Source organism: Mastigoproctus giganteus, chromosome 13 (assembly GCF_048544385.1).
Source record: "Mastigoproctus giganteus isolate SK-2022 chromosome 13, ASM4854438v1, whole genome shotgun sequence".
Classification (NCBI taxonomy): domain Eukaryota; kingdom Metazoa; phylum Arthropoda; class Arachnida; order Uropygi; family Thelyphonidae; genus Mastigoproctus; species Mastigoproctus giganteus.
Genome location: NC_143587.1, coordinates 51,276,390 through 51,293,075, shown reverse-complemented (window position 1 = coordinate 51,293,075; position 16,686 = coordinate 51,276,390). Strand labels below are relative to the sequence as shown.

The following is a 16,686-nucleotide window of genomic DNA, read 5'->3' as shown; positions in this document are numbered from 1 at the left end:
GTCAATGGAAGAAGGTCATTGATATACAAGAGGAAAAGAGTGGGGGAAAGAACTGAACCTTGGGGGACACCGGCATTAGTGGAGAAGTTAGAAGACGGAGAGCCATCTACCATCACCCTCAGTGAGCGATCAGAGAGAAAACTGGATAACCAATTACTAAAAACAGTTGGCAAACCATAAGATGGAAGCTTGTTTAGAAGACCTTTATGCCAAACACGATCAAAAGCCTTTGAGATGTCAAGAGCAACTACTTGTGTTTCACCGAACCTTTCCATTGAATTAGTCCATAAATGGGTAACATAAGCCAGAATATCACCAGTGGATCGACACTGACGGAATCCATACTGGCGATCGTTGATCAGACGGAAGGTTTCTAGGTAGTTTAAGAGTTGGCGGTTAATTGATTTCTCCATTACTTTAGAAAGAGTAGAAGTAATTGCAATGGGACGATAATTGGATGGGAGGGATTTGTCACCCTTTTTAGGAACTGGCTGGATATGAGCAAATTTCCAAGCAGAAGGAAAAACACCTTTGGAATAAGAAAGTGAAAAAAGGCGGCAAAGAATAGGAGTAAGTTCAGGAGCACAGGTTTTGAGAACAAGTGGAGAAATACCATCAGGACCTGGAGCTTTCTTAGCATCAAGGTTCATCAAAATCCTTCTGATATCCTTTTGACGGAAGACCACAGGAGGCATTGAATGGAGCGTGTTAGGAATGGTGGGAGGTGTTTTACCAAGATCATTAATACATGAGCTCAAAGAAAAATGGGATGCTAGCAGGTCAGCTTTATCCTTGGCTGAAGTGACAACAGAACCATCTGGTTTGGACAGAGGTGGGAGCAGAGATGGGCAAAAGTTGCGGCCAATAGCTTTGGCAAGAGACCAGAATGCTCGGCTACCATTAGGGCAAGAAACAAGTTTTCTACTCTTAGCCTGTTCAAACTCTAGTTTGGAGTGATTAATAACTGCTTTACAATTGTTGCGAGCTTTGGTGTAGGCAGAAAATGAAACTGAAGAATTGGAAACAAGCCAATTACGATATGCAACGTTTTTCTCTTGGACAGCCTTAGCACATTTATTGGAAAACCAAGGTTTAGATAAAGGACGAGATTTTAAAGTGGAGTGTGGGATAAAGGATTCCATTCCTGCAAGAATAATTTCACTGACACGATCTGAGCAAACGTTGACATCAGAAGTTTTGAAACAGTAATCAGACCAAGGAAAAGAAGAAAAGAAGTCTCGCAGGTCATCCCATTTTGCATTCTTGTAATGCCAAACAATACGAGGTTGGGAATAGCCATGAGATAAAGGTTCCATTGGAGAAGAGGCAATCACCAAGTTGTGGTCTGAAGTGCCTAAAGGACCTCTCACTTCAACCTTGTACTTAGAAGGGTTGTTTGTGAGAAAAAGATCAAGCGTATTGGCTGTATGATTAGGATTGTCCGGTATTCTTGTAGGTAAATGAACAATCTGTGCTAGGTCATTAGTAATTGCAAAAGCCTCAGCATCTCGACCTGCTGGGTCGGTGTGACTAGAAAACGGAAGCCAGCTGGAGTTGTGAACATTAAAATCACCAAGGAAAATTACCTCACTGTTAGGAAAGTTGGACTGGAGAAAGTCAAGTTGCAAAGAGAGGAAGTCAAAGAGCTCCAAGTGATTAGTGGAGTTGGGAGAACGGTAGAGACAACAGATGAATTTTACACAATGAGGTGGAGAGATTTTAAGCCAGAGAAGATCAAAGAGAGGAGATTCCAAATTGCCAATTCTCTGACAGGGAATATCAGAACGGACATATGCACAAGTACCACCTTTGAGGCGAAAGGAATCATACAGCAAATAATTTGGACATCTGAGATGAGCAGTAGTTGAATCAACTGATAACTGAGATTCAGTCAGAAAAAGTACATGGGGTTTGGAAGACTGGAAATGGACATCGTTGAGATTAGAATTGAGACCACGTATATTTGTGAAATGAATTAGGAAGTCCTTGGGAGGTTTAGATCTTTTCGCAGATAAGCTTGCTCTATTATTTTGACAATTCATGGTGTATTCAATAGTAAGAAAAAGTGGGTGGGACATGCTGTATGAAGTAATGAAATTTTTGGATATGGCGTACATGTGGTAAGAATATACCTAGATCCTTGACATAACGTGGCCTCGACAATGCTCCCCGCATACACACTACTCGGACTCCCTCCAGTCACTATCTGGCAGAGTAGAGGTAGCAAGATTATACACTAGCTGATCCGGAAGCTTCTTAGAGAGTTACCAACAGGTTCAGTCCGGTGTACTAACTAGCGGCCGGCCTGCGAACACCGTTTTAGAGCTGTACCCTCGAAATGTAAGGAATATTGGATCTCGCCACGACATTCATCATAACCTCAAAAATCATCAATCATACTGCATGATGGAAGAGATAGGGAAGGGTTGGCCGGAACTTAGCTCTAGAGACTAAACATGGGTTCCACCACTTCAAGCCTCCAATAAGCAAAGTGGTGGTATTTCACCGGTTGATGAGAGTCATCTACCACCTAGTACTGCCTGGTAACATAGAGGGGCGGCGTTCCTCCATGTGGTGTGGGCGCCACACCTCGACCCCTGCTTACGGTGGTTCACACCTGGGTGGTCACCCACCATGTACTTGTGCATGAAGGTTATACCCAGGATTACTAACAGTCCCACCATCGTGAAGGTGCAAGCAGAGGATTTGGCTGTCATAGACCGTCCAGACTTCGCCGAAATTGGGTCCACTTTGACTTGCGTGTCACCCGAATATCAGTTCCATCAGCGTTTTAGACTCCCAGGTAGCAAGAACAGCTTGTCTGGCATATCTGAGAGAATGTCTATGACAACCTCAAGGACCAGAATCATGCTTATAATTTGAATAACGTCACACAAATAATACTGTGTAGCTGAACACGAGAATTTATGTTTTCCTTTTAATAGTGTAATAGCCTGGTATGCCTCTCCAAGTTTCAGATGTATACTGAGTAAACCACCATAAAACAGCAATGTAACTATCACACTACAAAATTTTCCAGTATAATACTCAGTCTCCAAATATGTAAATTAAAACTGCTTAGAAAGAGCCAACCCCTTTTCAATACTTGTTCAAATCAGTTATAGAACAATTTCTGTTCTATAACTGATTTCAATTCATTACTTGAACTTCTTTTAAGTGGAATCCAAACTCTTCTCTAGCTTTGATTTAAGTGAGATGTGATTCCCTTGTGGATAATAGGATCCCAATGGCTAACCATGAGAATGAAGTGCCAGATGGTAAATTGTTTTGAGTTGTTATATCATAAATATAACTTAATAATAGAAACCTCTGAGTTTACTCTAAGCACTAAAGAAAGATCCACACAAGGGTGTTGCTAAAAGAACACTGAATATACAAACAGAAAATGTTTAATCAACTCCATAAAATCTCTGTTAGCTGTTGTTGTTATTTGGTTTTTAGGAGCATTAGCAACTAAGGCCATATTGCTCCGGTGCGGTGGTCATTCCCTGACCTTTCCGCATCCTCCGTATTTGGTGGTGACGGGCTTGAACCCCGGTCTAATCAAGAAGCGTGTGCTACGCACTGCTGCTCCTTCCCACCTGGCTACGGAGGCGCATCTCTGTTAGCATTTTTTGGATAAAATGGAAGAAAGACACAAATTAAAAAAGAAACAATTCTTATGTCAATGAATTCCATAAATTAATAAAATTGATATAATAACCATTCTACTTTATATAATTCTTAAGTATGTATACTGAATTTAATTTGCATCTGTGTATATCCATTATGTTAAAACAGAAAAGTATTATTCTTTTTATTGACACGAACAAAACTTTCAGGTTGTTTGGTGCTAAAGCGTTAGCTTTAACAAGAACATGCTGTTCTCGCTGAGAGGTAATACTTTGAAATTTAATTTGACTCAAAAGAAAACCAAGGGAAAAGCAAAGCTCATTATTTTCATTTTTCAAAAAATAATATGTATATATTAAATTTTATGTCAAATCTTCTCGTGGTGTAGTATATTTTTATAAATATAATTTACAGATGTATACAAATAAATTTACTTTGTCAGATTTTTGACTTTTTCTTTCATTTTGCACGTTATCTGGAATATTTATTTCTTAACCATGCTGGCATCTACTGCAAACATAACTCAAAGAAGAGATACAAGCAACTGTTCATAAATGCTCATTAACCCTTCCTTCTTGGCATTCAATGATTGCATACTACATAAAATCTGCAGAATCTCATCGCTATCTCACACATGTTAGTTCTCACCCAGGTCTAAGAAAGACCAATCATCTGCATTCCAATGTGTCACTTATATGTGGAAATAAATTCAAATTTTTTTATTCAATATCTGTCAGCAGTGTGAGCAACAATATATTTATAGCTAACTTGGTATATGATGGTGAATGGCACCTTCAGATATTCATGTTCCACATATTCAGACTTGAATTTTTGGGTAGATAGTAGTACTGTTTTGCAAGTCCAACAGATCAATAAATAAAGAATCAAATACTATAAACACATTCCTCTGAACATATAAGTACTCCGAACTTTCCCAATAAATAATGGCAAGTTGTTGCTCTCTTTAATAAATATTGAGAGTCCCATGATGCAAAATTGCAAAATTTTATTCACTAAATTTTGGCTGTGATCTCTCTTAAAAATTATAAGATAAATGATAAAAAAATTATTTCTAAACCTAATCAGAAATAACCTAAAACTCTACTAGAACATGCATTAACACTCTATTGGAACAAACCTTATAAATACCTTATATTATTCCATTGGCAATGGCATGGGATAATTCTGATCAAATTTTTTTTAGCTTTTTTTGCACTTAAAAGCTATTCTGTTTGATCACGAGTAAACAGCACTATGTTTTCCAAGGTAATTTCTCTTAGTTTCTCTATTAAAATTTGAAAAACTCTATTCATGACCCTTAAAAGCATAAATCCTGTATATGATTTTGTACAACTGCCAAAGAGATAAAATGATAAAATAAAACCACATTATTTAATGCTGGCTTTGAATCCTAAAACTACAAATGAGACACATTTCAGTGACTACCAATCATCAAACAGTTTTTGTCTGATTTATATAATTTAGTGAATTTTACTATCCTAACCAACTTGAAGTTGGTTAGGATAGGAAATAACCAAGTCATTTCGAGTGTACTGCTGTATGGAAGTGAAACCTGGACATTATGCAAGCAAAATATCAAGAGACTGGAGGCTTTGGAGATGTGGGTCTGGAGGAGGATGTTGAGGATTAGCTGGACCAAGCGACAATCCAACGAATCTGTCTTGAACGAGATGCAAGGAAAGCGGCAGCTACTTGCGACTGCGGCAAAAAGACAATCTAAATTTCTAGGACACACCCTAAGACATAACAAATTTTTAGTGAATATCTCAGAAGGAAAAATTTGGGAAAGAAAGGAAGGAGATGACCAAGGAAGAAAATTCTGGAAAATCTAATGAGGAAAATGAACTTTAGGGGATATGAGGAAATGAAACGTTCAGCAGAAGACAGAGATGTGTGGTTGCAGCGACAAGGCAAAGTCTTTAGAGTCTGATGAACCAACTGCAACAGTATTCATGCTAAATTTTTTTTACGTTACATTATGTTAGAGTAATAACAAAAAAAGAGTGACAGCATCATATTAAAAAAATAATAATAATAAATTTATGACTTACAGTCTAAATCACAGTGGCTGTTAGTCATGATTAAAGGCAGCTAATAAGAAGCAAACATCATAGAATTTCATATTTAACTATTTAGTGGCTGAAAGTGAAAAACTCCTAGGAGAGTACAGGTTGGATCTGTCACTGAAAAACTCACTTAAAAAAACATACAGTAGAAATAAAATCAAAAAACCAAACTGCAACAAATGAAGATTTCTTAATATTCGTGATAATTTAATTTTGCAAATTGTGTGAAATACTGTTAAAACACAAAAATTCCTTTAAAAAAATCAATGTTCTTCAATTTGTGATGCTTACACTCACTATTAATGCTGTTAATTCATGCAGTCTATACAAATCACTCTAGAATATATCACACAAAAAAATATTTAAGGACAGAGTCTTTAAAACAACTACATTTAAAAATTTAACACAGAAATTGCAACAAACACCTTCACTTTTACATATCACTGTTTGGATTAAGTCTCATAGATTGCAACAAAGAAAGTATCAGTACATTTCCTAAACTAATGCTTACTGAAAACTGATACTGTAGCAAGAAAGGGGAGGAAAATACTATGATTACTAACAAAATCCTGCTAAAGTGAGTAATGGGCAAACAAAAATAAAAATGCATGCATCTGTCAGGTACAACCCAGTCAATGAAGAGTTAAAGTAGTAAAGGCTTATTTCTTGCATTAAAGGCATAGATGGAGAGTTACTGTAATGTAAAAATTAAGCTCTTCTCACATGTAAATATTCAACAAAATTCTGTATCAGTTCCAGTAATTGTCACATCAGCTCTAGACATCCTGTCCCACATCCAGATATCCAACTCTACCTATCATACTAATCGCTTACATGCTCACATACACAGCAAGGTAATATGAGCTGATAATTTCATCAGCATTGCAAGCATCTAGTTACGGAGTAGAAGGGTTCCTGAATTCTCTAAGTAAGAATGTTCTTAAATTTTACTTCTGTACTTTATTCTTATATCTAGTCATATCTCATTCAAAATAATTTAAAGTTTACTATTCTGATTAGAATAACTATCTATTCTATTATTTTTTCAAAAGGTTTGCAATATTTACTTACAACCCGATTAGAATAGCTGTCTTTTCTCTTTGTTTAAGACTTGAAAAATGAACCACAAAGTAGGTTCAAAAGGTTTTCATAATTGTGCAGGATTACTGTCTTAACTGGACCTCTTTGTAATTATTAGTTAGGATCAATAAATGAAGAATTATGCTTAATGTTTACATGGTAAATGTTTGATTTTAATTAGCATTAGTAGAGGCATACGATGCAAAAAAGCAAGCTTATGCAGCATCGGCCAAAAAAAACCCTCACATTTCACCCCTCCATTCGTTCCAACTGCCTGTCCAGCTCAGCCTTAAATTTATTTAGGCTATTAGCTTCCACAACAAAAGATGGAAACCTGTTCCACCAATCAACTACCCGCTGGCTAAAGGCAAATTTCCGGACATCTATTCTACAACTATCTTTCCTCAATTTGAAACTGTGCTCCCTCAGGTTCTTAGTCTGAGCAAGAGGAAGAATCCCATCAGCATTCAGCTTGCTCAACCCGTTCAAGGCCTTATACAACTCAATCAGATCATCTCGCAGGTGCTTACTCTCCAGGCACTGCAATTCGCAGCGCCCGGAGAGTAGGCACCTGGAGAGCAATTTGCAACTTTAATTTATAACAAAAGTTATATGGCCTAATTTACATACATGTAAATTAAAAAAGCGCCTGGCCTGTATTAAATATCATGAGGTATGCCTGCACATAAAGTGCTAGTTCACACAGAACACTTCATTTATCACTAAGCTGTCTCGGATTCACTAACTCACCTGCCAACTGATAATTGACCAGTAAATCCTGAAACAAGCTGTCATAGGATGTCTCATATTTTAAACAAATGGTAGGCTAGCTTTTCAATGATGTCAGATACAAAAGTAGCAGTACTCGGGCAACTCTTGGCATAAGAGTTTGCCTTGTTGTGATTATTAAAAACAATTGCAATATTCACTGCAATTTAAAATCTGCTGCCAAAAAAACACACAGCTGAACAAATAAATATCTATTTGTATAAGAACAAACAGTAGTTCAGAACTATTTCATAAATTTTACTGTCATACCCCATCCAATAATATCATAGTGCAAGTTCGACTGATATCAGAAAACCCATTGCTTCTTAACACTATTCAAAGTTCCCCGTGGTAATATGTAAACAAAAACTGTACACAGTCTTTAACGTTTCATCAATCACATAGCATGCAACAGATGACATCTTTTTTTTTTTAATTTGAGAATGGAATTATACCCTTCCATGTTCACCACCAATTTCCTCTAGATGATAATGATGCAATATTTTATTTTTTGTTTTGATTTATTATGAATTAGAAGAGGCTTTTATCAGTTTGGACCATCTAAAAACACCATATGAGAAATGCCATCTACTGATTTTGAAATTAGTCAGCTTGTACAAACATTCCTCATCTACCCTTCAGGATGTGTGCATTACAATAATAAGAGCATAATTCTGCACCAATAGAATTCTATAATTTAGTGCATTATGCCCATCATGTGTATTTTCCTGAAGCTGTATTTTTTCACATGTAAAAGAAGATAAGTGTAAAAAACATACAGCACAAGAAATTCAAACACTGAGAAATGGGATAAATTAAGTAAATCATAACAAATAAGATACAAGCCTCTTTATCAATTCAACAAAAAAAGCTAAATATTAATATATAATAACAAAAATGTAGCCAGATACCACATTAGCTTTTGTGTTACATTTATTTGGGAGTATGATTGATGTGGAGTTAATTAATTACAGTAGAAAATAATTAATTCTTCAGCTTGCTACAAATGGTTCAAGTGAGGGCTCTGCTTTGTTAGACCATTGCAAAATCTGCCAACTAATGACTATGTTTTATTTTTAGCTGATGCTTTAAGCTTGCTTCCTAACATCATTTTACCAATACTAATATTAATAATCAAGTTATAGGGTTTGTAAAATGAGTAATTTATGATAATGGCGATACAAAAATCAAAGTAAATGAGACATTTTATCATAAAGAATCTACATCTTACAGATTCATAATATGATCTGAAAATGGTCCTATGAAAGAACCAGTATTCCAGTTAGCCAATAATGGTTCATGCAATTCTAAATCATGGGGAAGATGCAAGAAATCCATCGGTTCCACTACCTGCATTATTAAAACTGGTGATTGATTTTTTTCTTCTTTTAATGTCTGTATTAAACAATACCATCAACTGTTTCTGAACTTTTACCTGGGGCATGCAACCTGGGATGAAAACTGCCAAATGAATCTTGAATACAGTACAGCTCTGAAACATAAGCACAGCCTTCAGCACTGTTCAAGAACATTTCCATCTATAACATACTGATGAAGTTTCTCAATAAATTCCATATAAACATGTCAGTTTGGTGACTGGGAAAAAATTTTAGCCAATGTTGTCTACAAATGTTTCCAACGTTTTTTTTTATTAAGCAGATTTGGGAAAAATACATCAAAACTCAGAGGGTGTTCTGAAAATAATTTGAATTGAACATTATGCAACTTTCTGATGGAGAATGTAGATCTCAGTTTGATTAGTGTAAATAATTTTATTTATTTGTAAAGCAATGTCTGTATACAGGTATCTCTAAAAATGGCCTGCCAAAATCCATTATTTTTTGCTTATTTCTGTGTTAATGCTTACCCCTATGCATATAGTTTGTGACAGGAGTGGACCCAGGATTTTCTAAAATGGAGTTGTGGGCTAAAGCAGGGTTCAAAAGAAACATTAAAATCATCATGAAGCACTTTGACAGTGGAGGGGGGATAAACACCCTAAATGAACCTAACCATAGCGGGTTAATCAATCACTGCCTTCTTCTTCTCGCCGCTATTTTGGAAGGGGAACCCTGTTCTAAATTTTACCTAATAAAGTACAGCAGAGAAAAAATTAAAGGCACCTACCCTCATTATTGCCATAATCTTTGAAAGTAGTACAATAATAAAATTCTGGAATACGTAATGCTCTCAAGTTCTTTACAAATGTACAATAATGTGTAACAGTCCGAGCACAAGATATCGAGCAGACTACCATCCTGGTCATTCAGCTTTTTTTCGTAGTCAACAAATTATTCTGTAGATTATCAGCACACTTTTCAATATAATGTTTCTGAATTCAGTCAATAATCATGCAAAATAACTGATATTAAGGTGGACATAAGTGATATTAAACAAATAAATAAAAAGCTGAAGCTTTTTTTTTTATAAATCGTTACACCGATATAACAAGTGGCGACAGTAGCTTCGTCATTTGCGTTAAGTCGATATACAGAGTCACAGAGCAGTAACATATTATTAGCCATATGGTGCAAGGAAACATGAGGCTTATGCTGCACAAGCAAAAAAAAAAAAAAAAAAAATTCCCGCGTTACCCTGAGAGAGAGAGAAAGTAGAAGGGAATCACCAAGAAAGAGAAAATGATGATATCCAGCTCAGGACCCTGGGTTTGCCAAGCCCATACTCATCAGATGTGAGCCCCTGGGGTAAAATATCTTCTCTGTCACAGAGTAGTATCTTACTACTCTGTGTACAGAGTAATAAGATCTTACTACTCCGTGGGTCGATACACAAATCACTAAAGTATAATCTGTAAGGTTGATAAGATCGGTTAATCGTTGTTGTTGTTGTAGGGTTTTATGCAGTGGCGTAGCTAACATGTAGGCAGGCAAGGCAATTTTCTCCGGGCCCGGGTCCTTTAGGGGCCCGGCGTCTTTGGCTGTCTCCTCTTTTTACAATTTTCAGTAATTAAGTAGGAACCCGAACATGTTCTTTGCCTCCGGGCCCGAAAAAGGGTAGCTACGCCACTTGTTTTAGAAGCATCAGTGACAGGCTATATTGCCTCGCATATAGATGCTCACATCTGGTGAGTATGGACTTGGCACACCCAGGGTCCTGAGCTGATATCATCATTCTTCTCTTTTTTGGTGATTCCTTTCTACTCTCTCTCTCTCTCTCTCTCTCTCTCTCTCTCTCTCTCTCTCTCAGGGTAATAGGGAAATTTTTTTTTTTGGCCCGTACAACATAAGCCTCATAATTATTATTATTATTATTATTATTATTATTATTATTATTATTATACTGTCTGTAAATGGTGTGTGTTATCTGGTCGATTTTCTGTTTGCTGGATGAAAAACCCGAGTTTACGGGAGAAAAAACTATTCTACCAACTGTGCCATCCGCGCCGTCCCCTCGGCGAAAGTACGCAATGCGTTTTTTGGAAAAAAAGTATGTTAATCGAATGACGGCTAACTGAACACAAAATACCATACACAAATTTTCTTTATTTGTAGAAAATGTGGATTCATCGTGTCCATGAAAAGGAATATTCTGACGAGCTAGAAATAAGATTAAATCTAAAAGTCGATATAAAACATCTCTCAATTTCTTTCTTTCTTTATCCAGTCAACAGTTTGTTGAAATTTCAACCCAGCACTTAAGGTTTTCGATTTCTCCAAGCACGAGAGATGTTCACTATTTTCATGGTGGAAATTGAAATCAAGAGATGGTGTTCACTATTTTCTTGGTGGAAATTAAACTTTTGGATTTAATTTCCACCAAGTTTTAAATCCCGTGATAAAGTTGAATGTTTCGATTTCTTTATTCTCCAATGAAAATAGTTTGCAGTAAAAACAAAATAAATTTCCTGATGATGTCTGGAAATTTCCTGGTACTGTCTAATAAAACCAAGAAATTATTGGCTGTTGACATTTCCCTTTTAATTTTTTTCTTCTGCTCTTTCAACAGTGTCAAAAGGTCCGTCCTTATTTTGAAAATATTCGCTGACTTTCTTAATAAAATAAATTCTTTAAGTTATGTAGTACCCGGATAGGGCAAAAAGCGATGTCGGAATACTTTAAAAATATGTTTATTTCCTCTTCGTTTTCAGAAAATCCTATCTATTCACTATTTTCTTCTCCGTTAATGGACGAATAACTTTCTCTGTTAGATCCTCTTGAGAAGATAACTGTTGCACTTGCTCTTCTGATTTCTCATGCTGAATATCTAGTTGGACAGACAACATGAATAGTCGAGACCCGCTAATTTTCGTAAAATCGGACAAATGCTAATAATTTATTGTAATTTTTCCTTGTAGAGGATCTGCCATCTCATTATGGATTTTAAATAAACTTCGTGGATTTTTTGAAAAGGGCAGTATAGGCTATTTTTGGAAATTTTAAAGGAATATTAAATTCATTTTTAATATTCATTTTTATGTTTCAGAAGAATTCATTTTTAAATTTCATTTTAACACAGAAGAATTTTTCTTTCATTGCAACGCAGAAGAATACTCTTACCTGGGGTTTTCTTCAGGGACGGCTGCATCCGGGAGCGGTGTGGTTCAGAGGTGTTAGAATTGCAATTATATGGAAGGAGGGCGGAGGAAAAAGCCAGCTTTTGTCCTAAATCCTTGCATGAGGAGTAATTGTAGGCATAAAGGGGGATGATTCCTATAGGGGTTGTACGCCTTTGAAATAGAACAATGGATTATTCACTGAATATCTATTGCACTAGATGTTGAAGATGTAACATACTTCAACACTGGATCCAGACATTGCTTAAATAACTTCTCTTTCTTTCTTTGCTTTTCTCTGTTGAAATCATTTCCTGAATTCATTTCGTACTTATATGCAGAGACCTATATAAAAAAATTCATAAAAAACAGAAAATATCTGTAAAATGTAAAATAAGTAGAAATCAAAATGAAAAATGAGTTTTCGGGCAATACAAAAGCTTGCCAGTATACTTCTTATAACTCCACTCACCAAAAATGTCGTGCTAACTTAATGATTTGTAAGACGAACTTTGTAAAAAAAAAAACAATGTGGTTAAACTAAACGCGTTTATAAAGGTTAAATGTTGTTTTGATCCCCAGTTTTATGTGCCTTAATAACATACCAAAAATGTAAACACAGGTATTACAGTCGCAGTCGGTTAATATAAAATCAAAGTATCTTGTCGTTAATTAAATTGTATAAAATAGAAATTTCAACTAACAACTGTAAATTTAAGTGGAGAAATATAAATTAAAAAAAAAAAAAAGTTGAAATTATTTTGTTAAAGTTGATACTTTCTTTCTCGTATTTTCAAGTGATGGCACCCGGAGCGGACCAGATGCAGAACACCCATGGAGAAAAATCAGGAAGTACACGAACCTAAGACAGGAGATCAAAGAGATGTGGCATATGCAACAAGTTACGATCATCCCGATCATCGTGTCAACCACAGGTATGGTGCCAAAGACCCTACATAACAGCCTAGCAGCAATAGGTCTCCCAGCGAACACTTACAAGGAACTCCAGATAGTCGCAATCCTGAATACCTGTAGGACAGTCAGAGAGTAACACAAACATAAAAACAACCACCCTGTGTACTTGGTAGGAATACCCATCACGAGGTGGAACCCCCAATCAGGAAGAAATAATATAAAGAACAATAATAATAATAATAATAATAATAATAATAATAATAATAATAATGATGATGACGGAGGGAACACAGTTAAAGCCATAAACACCTATGCAGTCCCAGTACTAACATACTCCCTCGGGGTCATAGATTGGACTAACACCGAGCTGGAGGATATCATGAGAAAGAAAAGGACAATGATGACCAAGAGCCGTCAACACCACCCGAGATCTGCCGTGGAGAGATTGACAATTGCCCGGCAGACACTACAATGATCTCCATCAAGATCACATAGAAAAAACTGCTTCCAATGCATGGATCACGAGCGAGACGCTCTTTCCCGAGACTGAAGGATTCATGCTCGCCATCCAAGACCAGGTAATCAACACCAGAAATTATAGAAAATACATCGCCAAGGAGCCCCGAGTGTCCGATGAGACATGTCGACGATGCCAATTGGCCTCAGAAACGTTCCAACAAAACACCGCGGGGTGCAAGGTTATCACCTAGAATGAATACACTCATAGATACGACCAGATAGCAAGGATAATACATCGGAAGCTAGAGAGGAAATACCAGTTGACCAAAGAAAGTGTACCATATTACAAGTACGAACTCCAAGCAGTACTAAAGACCCGAACCCAGAAGCTGTACTGGGATCGCGCCGTAATAACGGATAAGACTATCCCCCATAACAGACCGGACATAACCCTTGTGGACGAGAAGGAAAAGACTACATATCTGATTGATATAGCAGTACCGAACACTGGCAACTTGCAAAAAACTCATGGGGAAAAAATCAGGAAGTACACGAACCTGAGACAGGAGATCAAAGAGATGTGGCATATGTAACAAGTAACGACCATCCCGATCATCTTGTCAACCACAGGTATGGTGCCAAAGACCCTTCATAACAGCCTAGCAGCAATAGGTCTCCCAGCGAACATCTACAAGGAAGTCGCAATCCTGAACACCTGTAGGATAGTCAGAGAGTTCCTCGACCAACAGTTACACCAGACATAACAACAATAACAACAACAACAACCATGTGTACTTGGTAGCAATACCCGTCACGAGGTGGAACCACCAATCAGGGAGAAATAATATAAGAGTAATAATAATAATAATAATAATGATAATAATAGTAATAATAATAATAATAATAATAATAATAATAATAATTATTATTATTATTATTATTATTATTATTATTATTATTATTATCGGGTTCGAGTAGCGCCTTGGCGGAATCGAACGCGGCTCCATCACGCTGGGAGACCGATATAATAATAATAGTAATAAATCAGAATAATAATAATAAATAAATTAATAGTAATAAAAATTAATAAAATAAATAAACATCGTGAAAGTTGCTCCAAGGGACCTACCTACCCCAAGGTCGGAGTAGCAGCTAGGGCAGGTTGTGGCGCCATCTGACGTCACTCGCGAGAACTACCACTGGACATAAGCCAAAGCTAAACAGGTCCACCTCCAATAATGGATAATGTCGCAGAGAAATATTAATCATACTGCATCGAGTGTGGCGCAGGATAAAGTCACTCGCGTTCAGGCCTTAGGCAGAAGGGTCGGTTCGAAAAATCAGAGACAGTCTGCCGAGGAAGACAGTGGAGCGAGTGGCGCTGTCCCCCGTATGACTACCACAAGAGAAAGGCAAGACCATCCTGCCCCACCAAATGGAAGTGCTTCCTGAGCAACTGCACCTAGGCCACCCAGGAAGGAAGAAAACGCCAAAGCATGAAGTGGAGTATCGAAATGAATACGTACATCATCCAAGCATACTACGAAATAACAAAGCTGGAGACCGATATGACAACTTACAGGGCAAGACTACATACCTATGTAGTCTATATAAATGCAGAACAGCATCTACATAGAGTGGGGAAACCACCGCTTCACAGAACATGTGGCCGTTCCAAAATGTTTCAAATGTTGTAATTTCGGCCACACTTCCCATACAAACCATATCGACCTGCATCCACTGCTCCGAGAAGGGCCATGAGTTTAGTAACCGCCCCAACAAGACAAATGAACCTGTGTGTGCCAACTGTAAGACTTTCGGGTTGGATCACGCACACTCTATTAGAGATGCCAAGTGTCCTACCTACTTAAAGGCCAAAAGCACATACCAACTTCGAATCAATTATGGGGACTAGGTCAAACAATTCAACTATGGAGTGCTCAAAATACACCAGCTAAAAGCACGGAGAGCCAGAACAGAACTGCACAGGTCTCAATAAAGGTGGATGAGGAAAATGTGGATGCAATCCTCCTTCAAGAACCATATGCACATATGAAACAGGTGAGGGGACACCCCCCCCCGGCCTACAAAGTGATCCACACCGATGAAGATACACTCTGGGTGGCTGTTGTTATCTGCAATCCAGAGATAACTGCAACCCGTATGCAGATAACTGCCCAGGTAGTACAATTATGTACTACCTGGGCAGTGTTCGCCGATATTGTCACCTCCATCGGAAATCTCTACGTGATCGCGTTCTAGCGGTCAGGGAAGGATATCCAACAACTATAAGATACCTCCAGGCTGTCCAAGACGCCCTTCCAGGACAAAAGATAATAGTGGGAGCAGATGTCAATTGCTGCTCACCAGCCTAGCTAGCACAGCACAACACAAGACCGGCAAGGTACCCCAAATGGCTAACAACTGGAATACTATTTATTAAACTACCTACACAGTGCAGAACCAACCCTTCAAGCTCCCAACCTTCTGAAATACGTTATGAGAAACTACAATCGACATCACACTAACCACAAGGAACATAGAAGAGCATGTCTCAAAATGGGAAGTCGAAAGCGCCTGGACCACATCCGATCATCGCACCATAACATACCCAATTGACAGAACCATGACGAGGAGACTTACCATCAGGCTAAAGATAAATAGATATTTAATAGAAAAAGCAAATTGGCAGCAGTTCCCAGAGCACATATGAAATATTTGGTCAAATGCTTATGGTCAGCCGTTTTTAGTACCTACCGAATGTGGTCCGAGGAGCTAAAACCTAGGTACCGCCAGCAAGGTGTTTTTTGTTGGACGACCATGGTTCATCATTGTTCAAGGTGAGTGAAGGCTTTCCAGGATGGTACGTGGCAACAGAAGGGTGACTATGGCGCAACTCACTAGTAGTTGGAATGCTGGTCATGGGAGTAATGTGTCACAACACAGTACATGAAACCCTGTTGAAAATGGGACTGCGTAGCTGCAGGCCACTCCGAGTGCCCATGCTAACCACGGTTAACCGGCAACAGTGCCAACAATGGGCATGCGAGCATGAAACTGGACCTTGAGCGATTGATAGGTCGTCTGGTCCGACGAATCACGTTTCCTGTTGCAGCATATGGAGGGCCGGGTACGTGTGCATTGTTTACTTGGGGAAGTGATGGCATCTGGATGCACCGTGGGATGAAAACAAGCCGGTTGGCTGTGGTGTCATGCTTTGGGCAATGTTCT

At 37.8% G+C, this 16,686-nt stretch overlaps 1 protein-coding gene across 2 annotated transcripts in view; it reads right to left on the bottom strand.

Moving 5' to 3' along the window:
* Window positions 1-9,922, bottom strand: part of mRpS22 (mitochondrial ribosomal protein S22) — a 42,239-nt gene extending 32,317 nt beyond the window's left edge. For both annotated transcript variants that reach the window (XM_090387153.1, XM_090387154.1), the window contains exon 1: window positions 9,696-9,922. In XM_090387153.1, the coding sequence (XP_090243279.1) occupies window positions 9,696-9,834 (139 nt within the window). In that variant the 5' untranslated portion in view covers window positions 9,835-9,922. The remainder of the gene's footprint in view (window positions 1-9,695) is intronic.
* Between the last annotated feature and the right edge of the window lie 6,764 nt (window positions 9,923-16,686).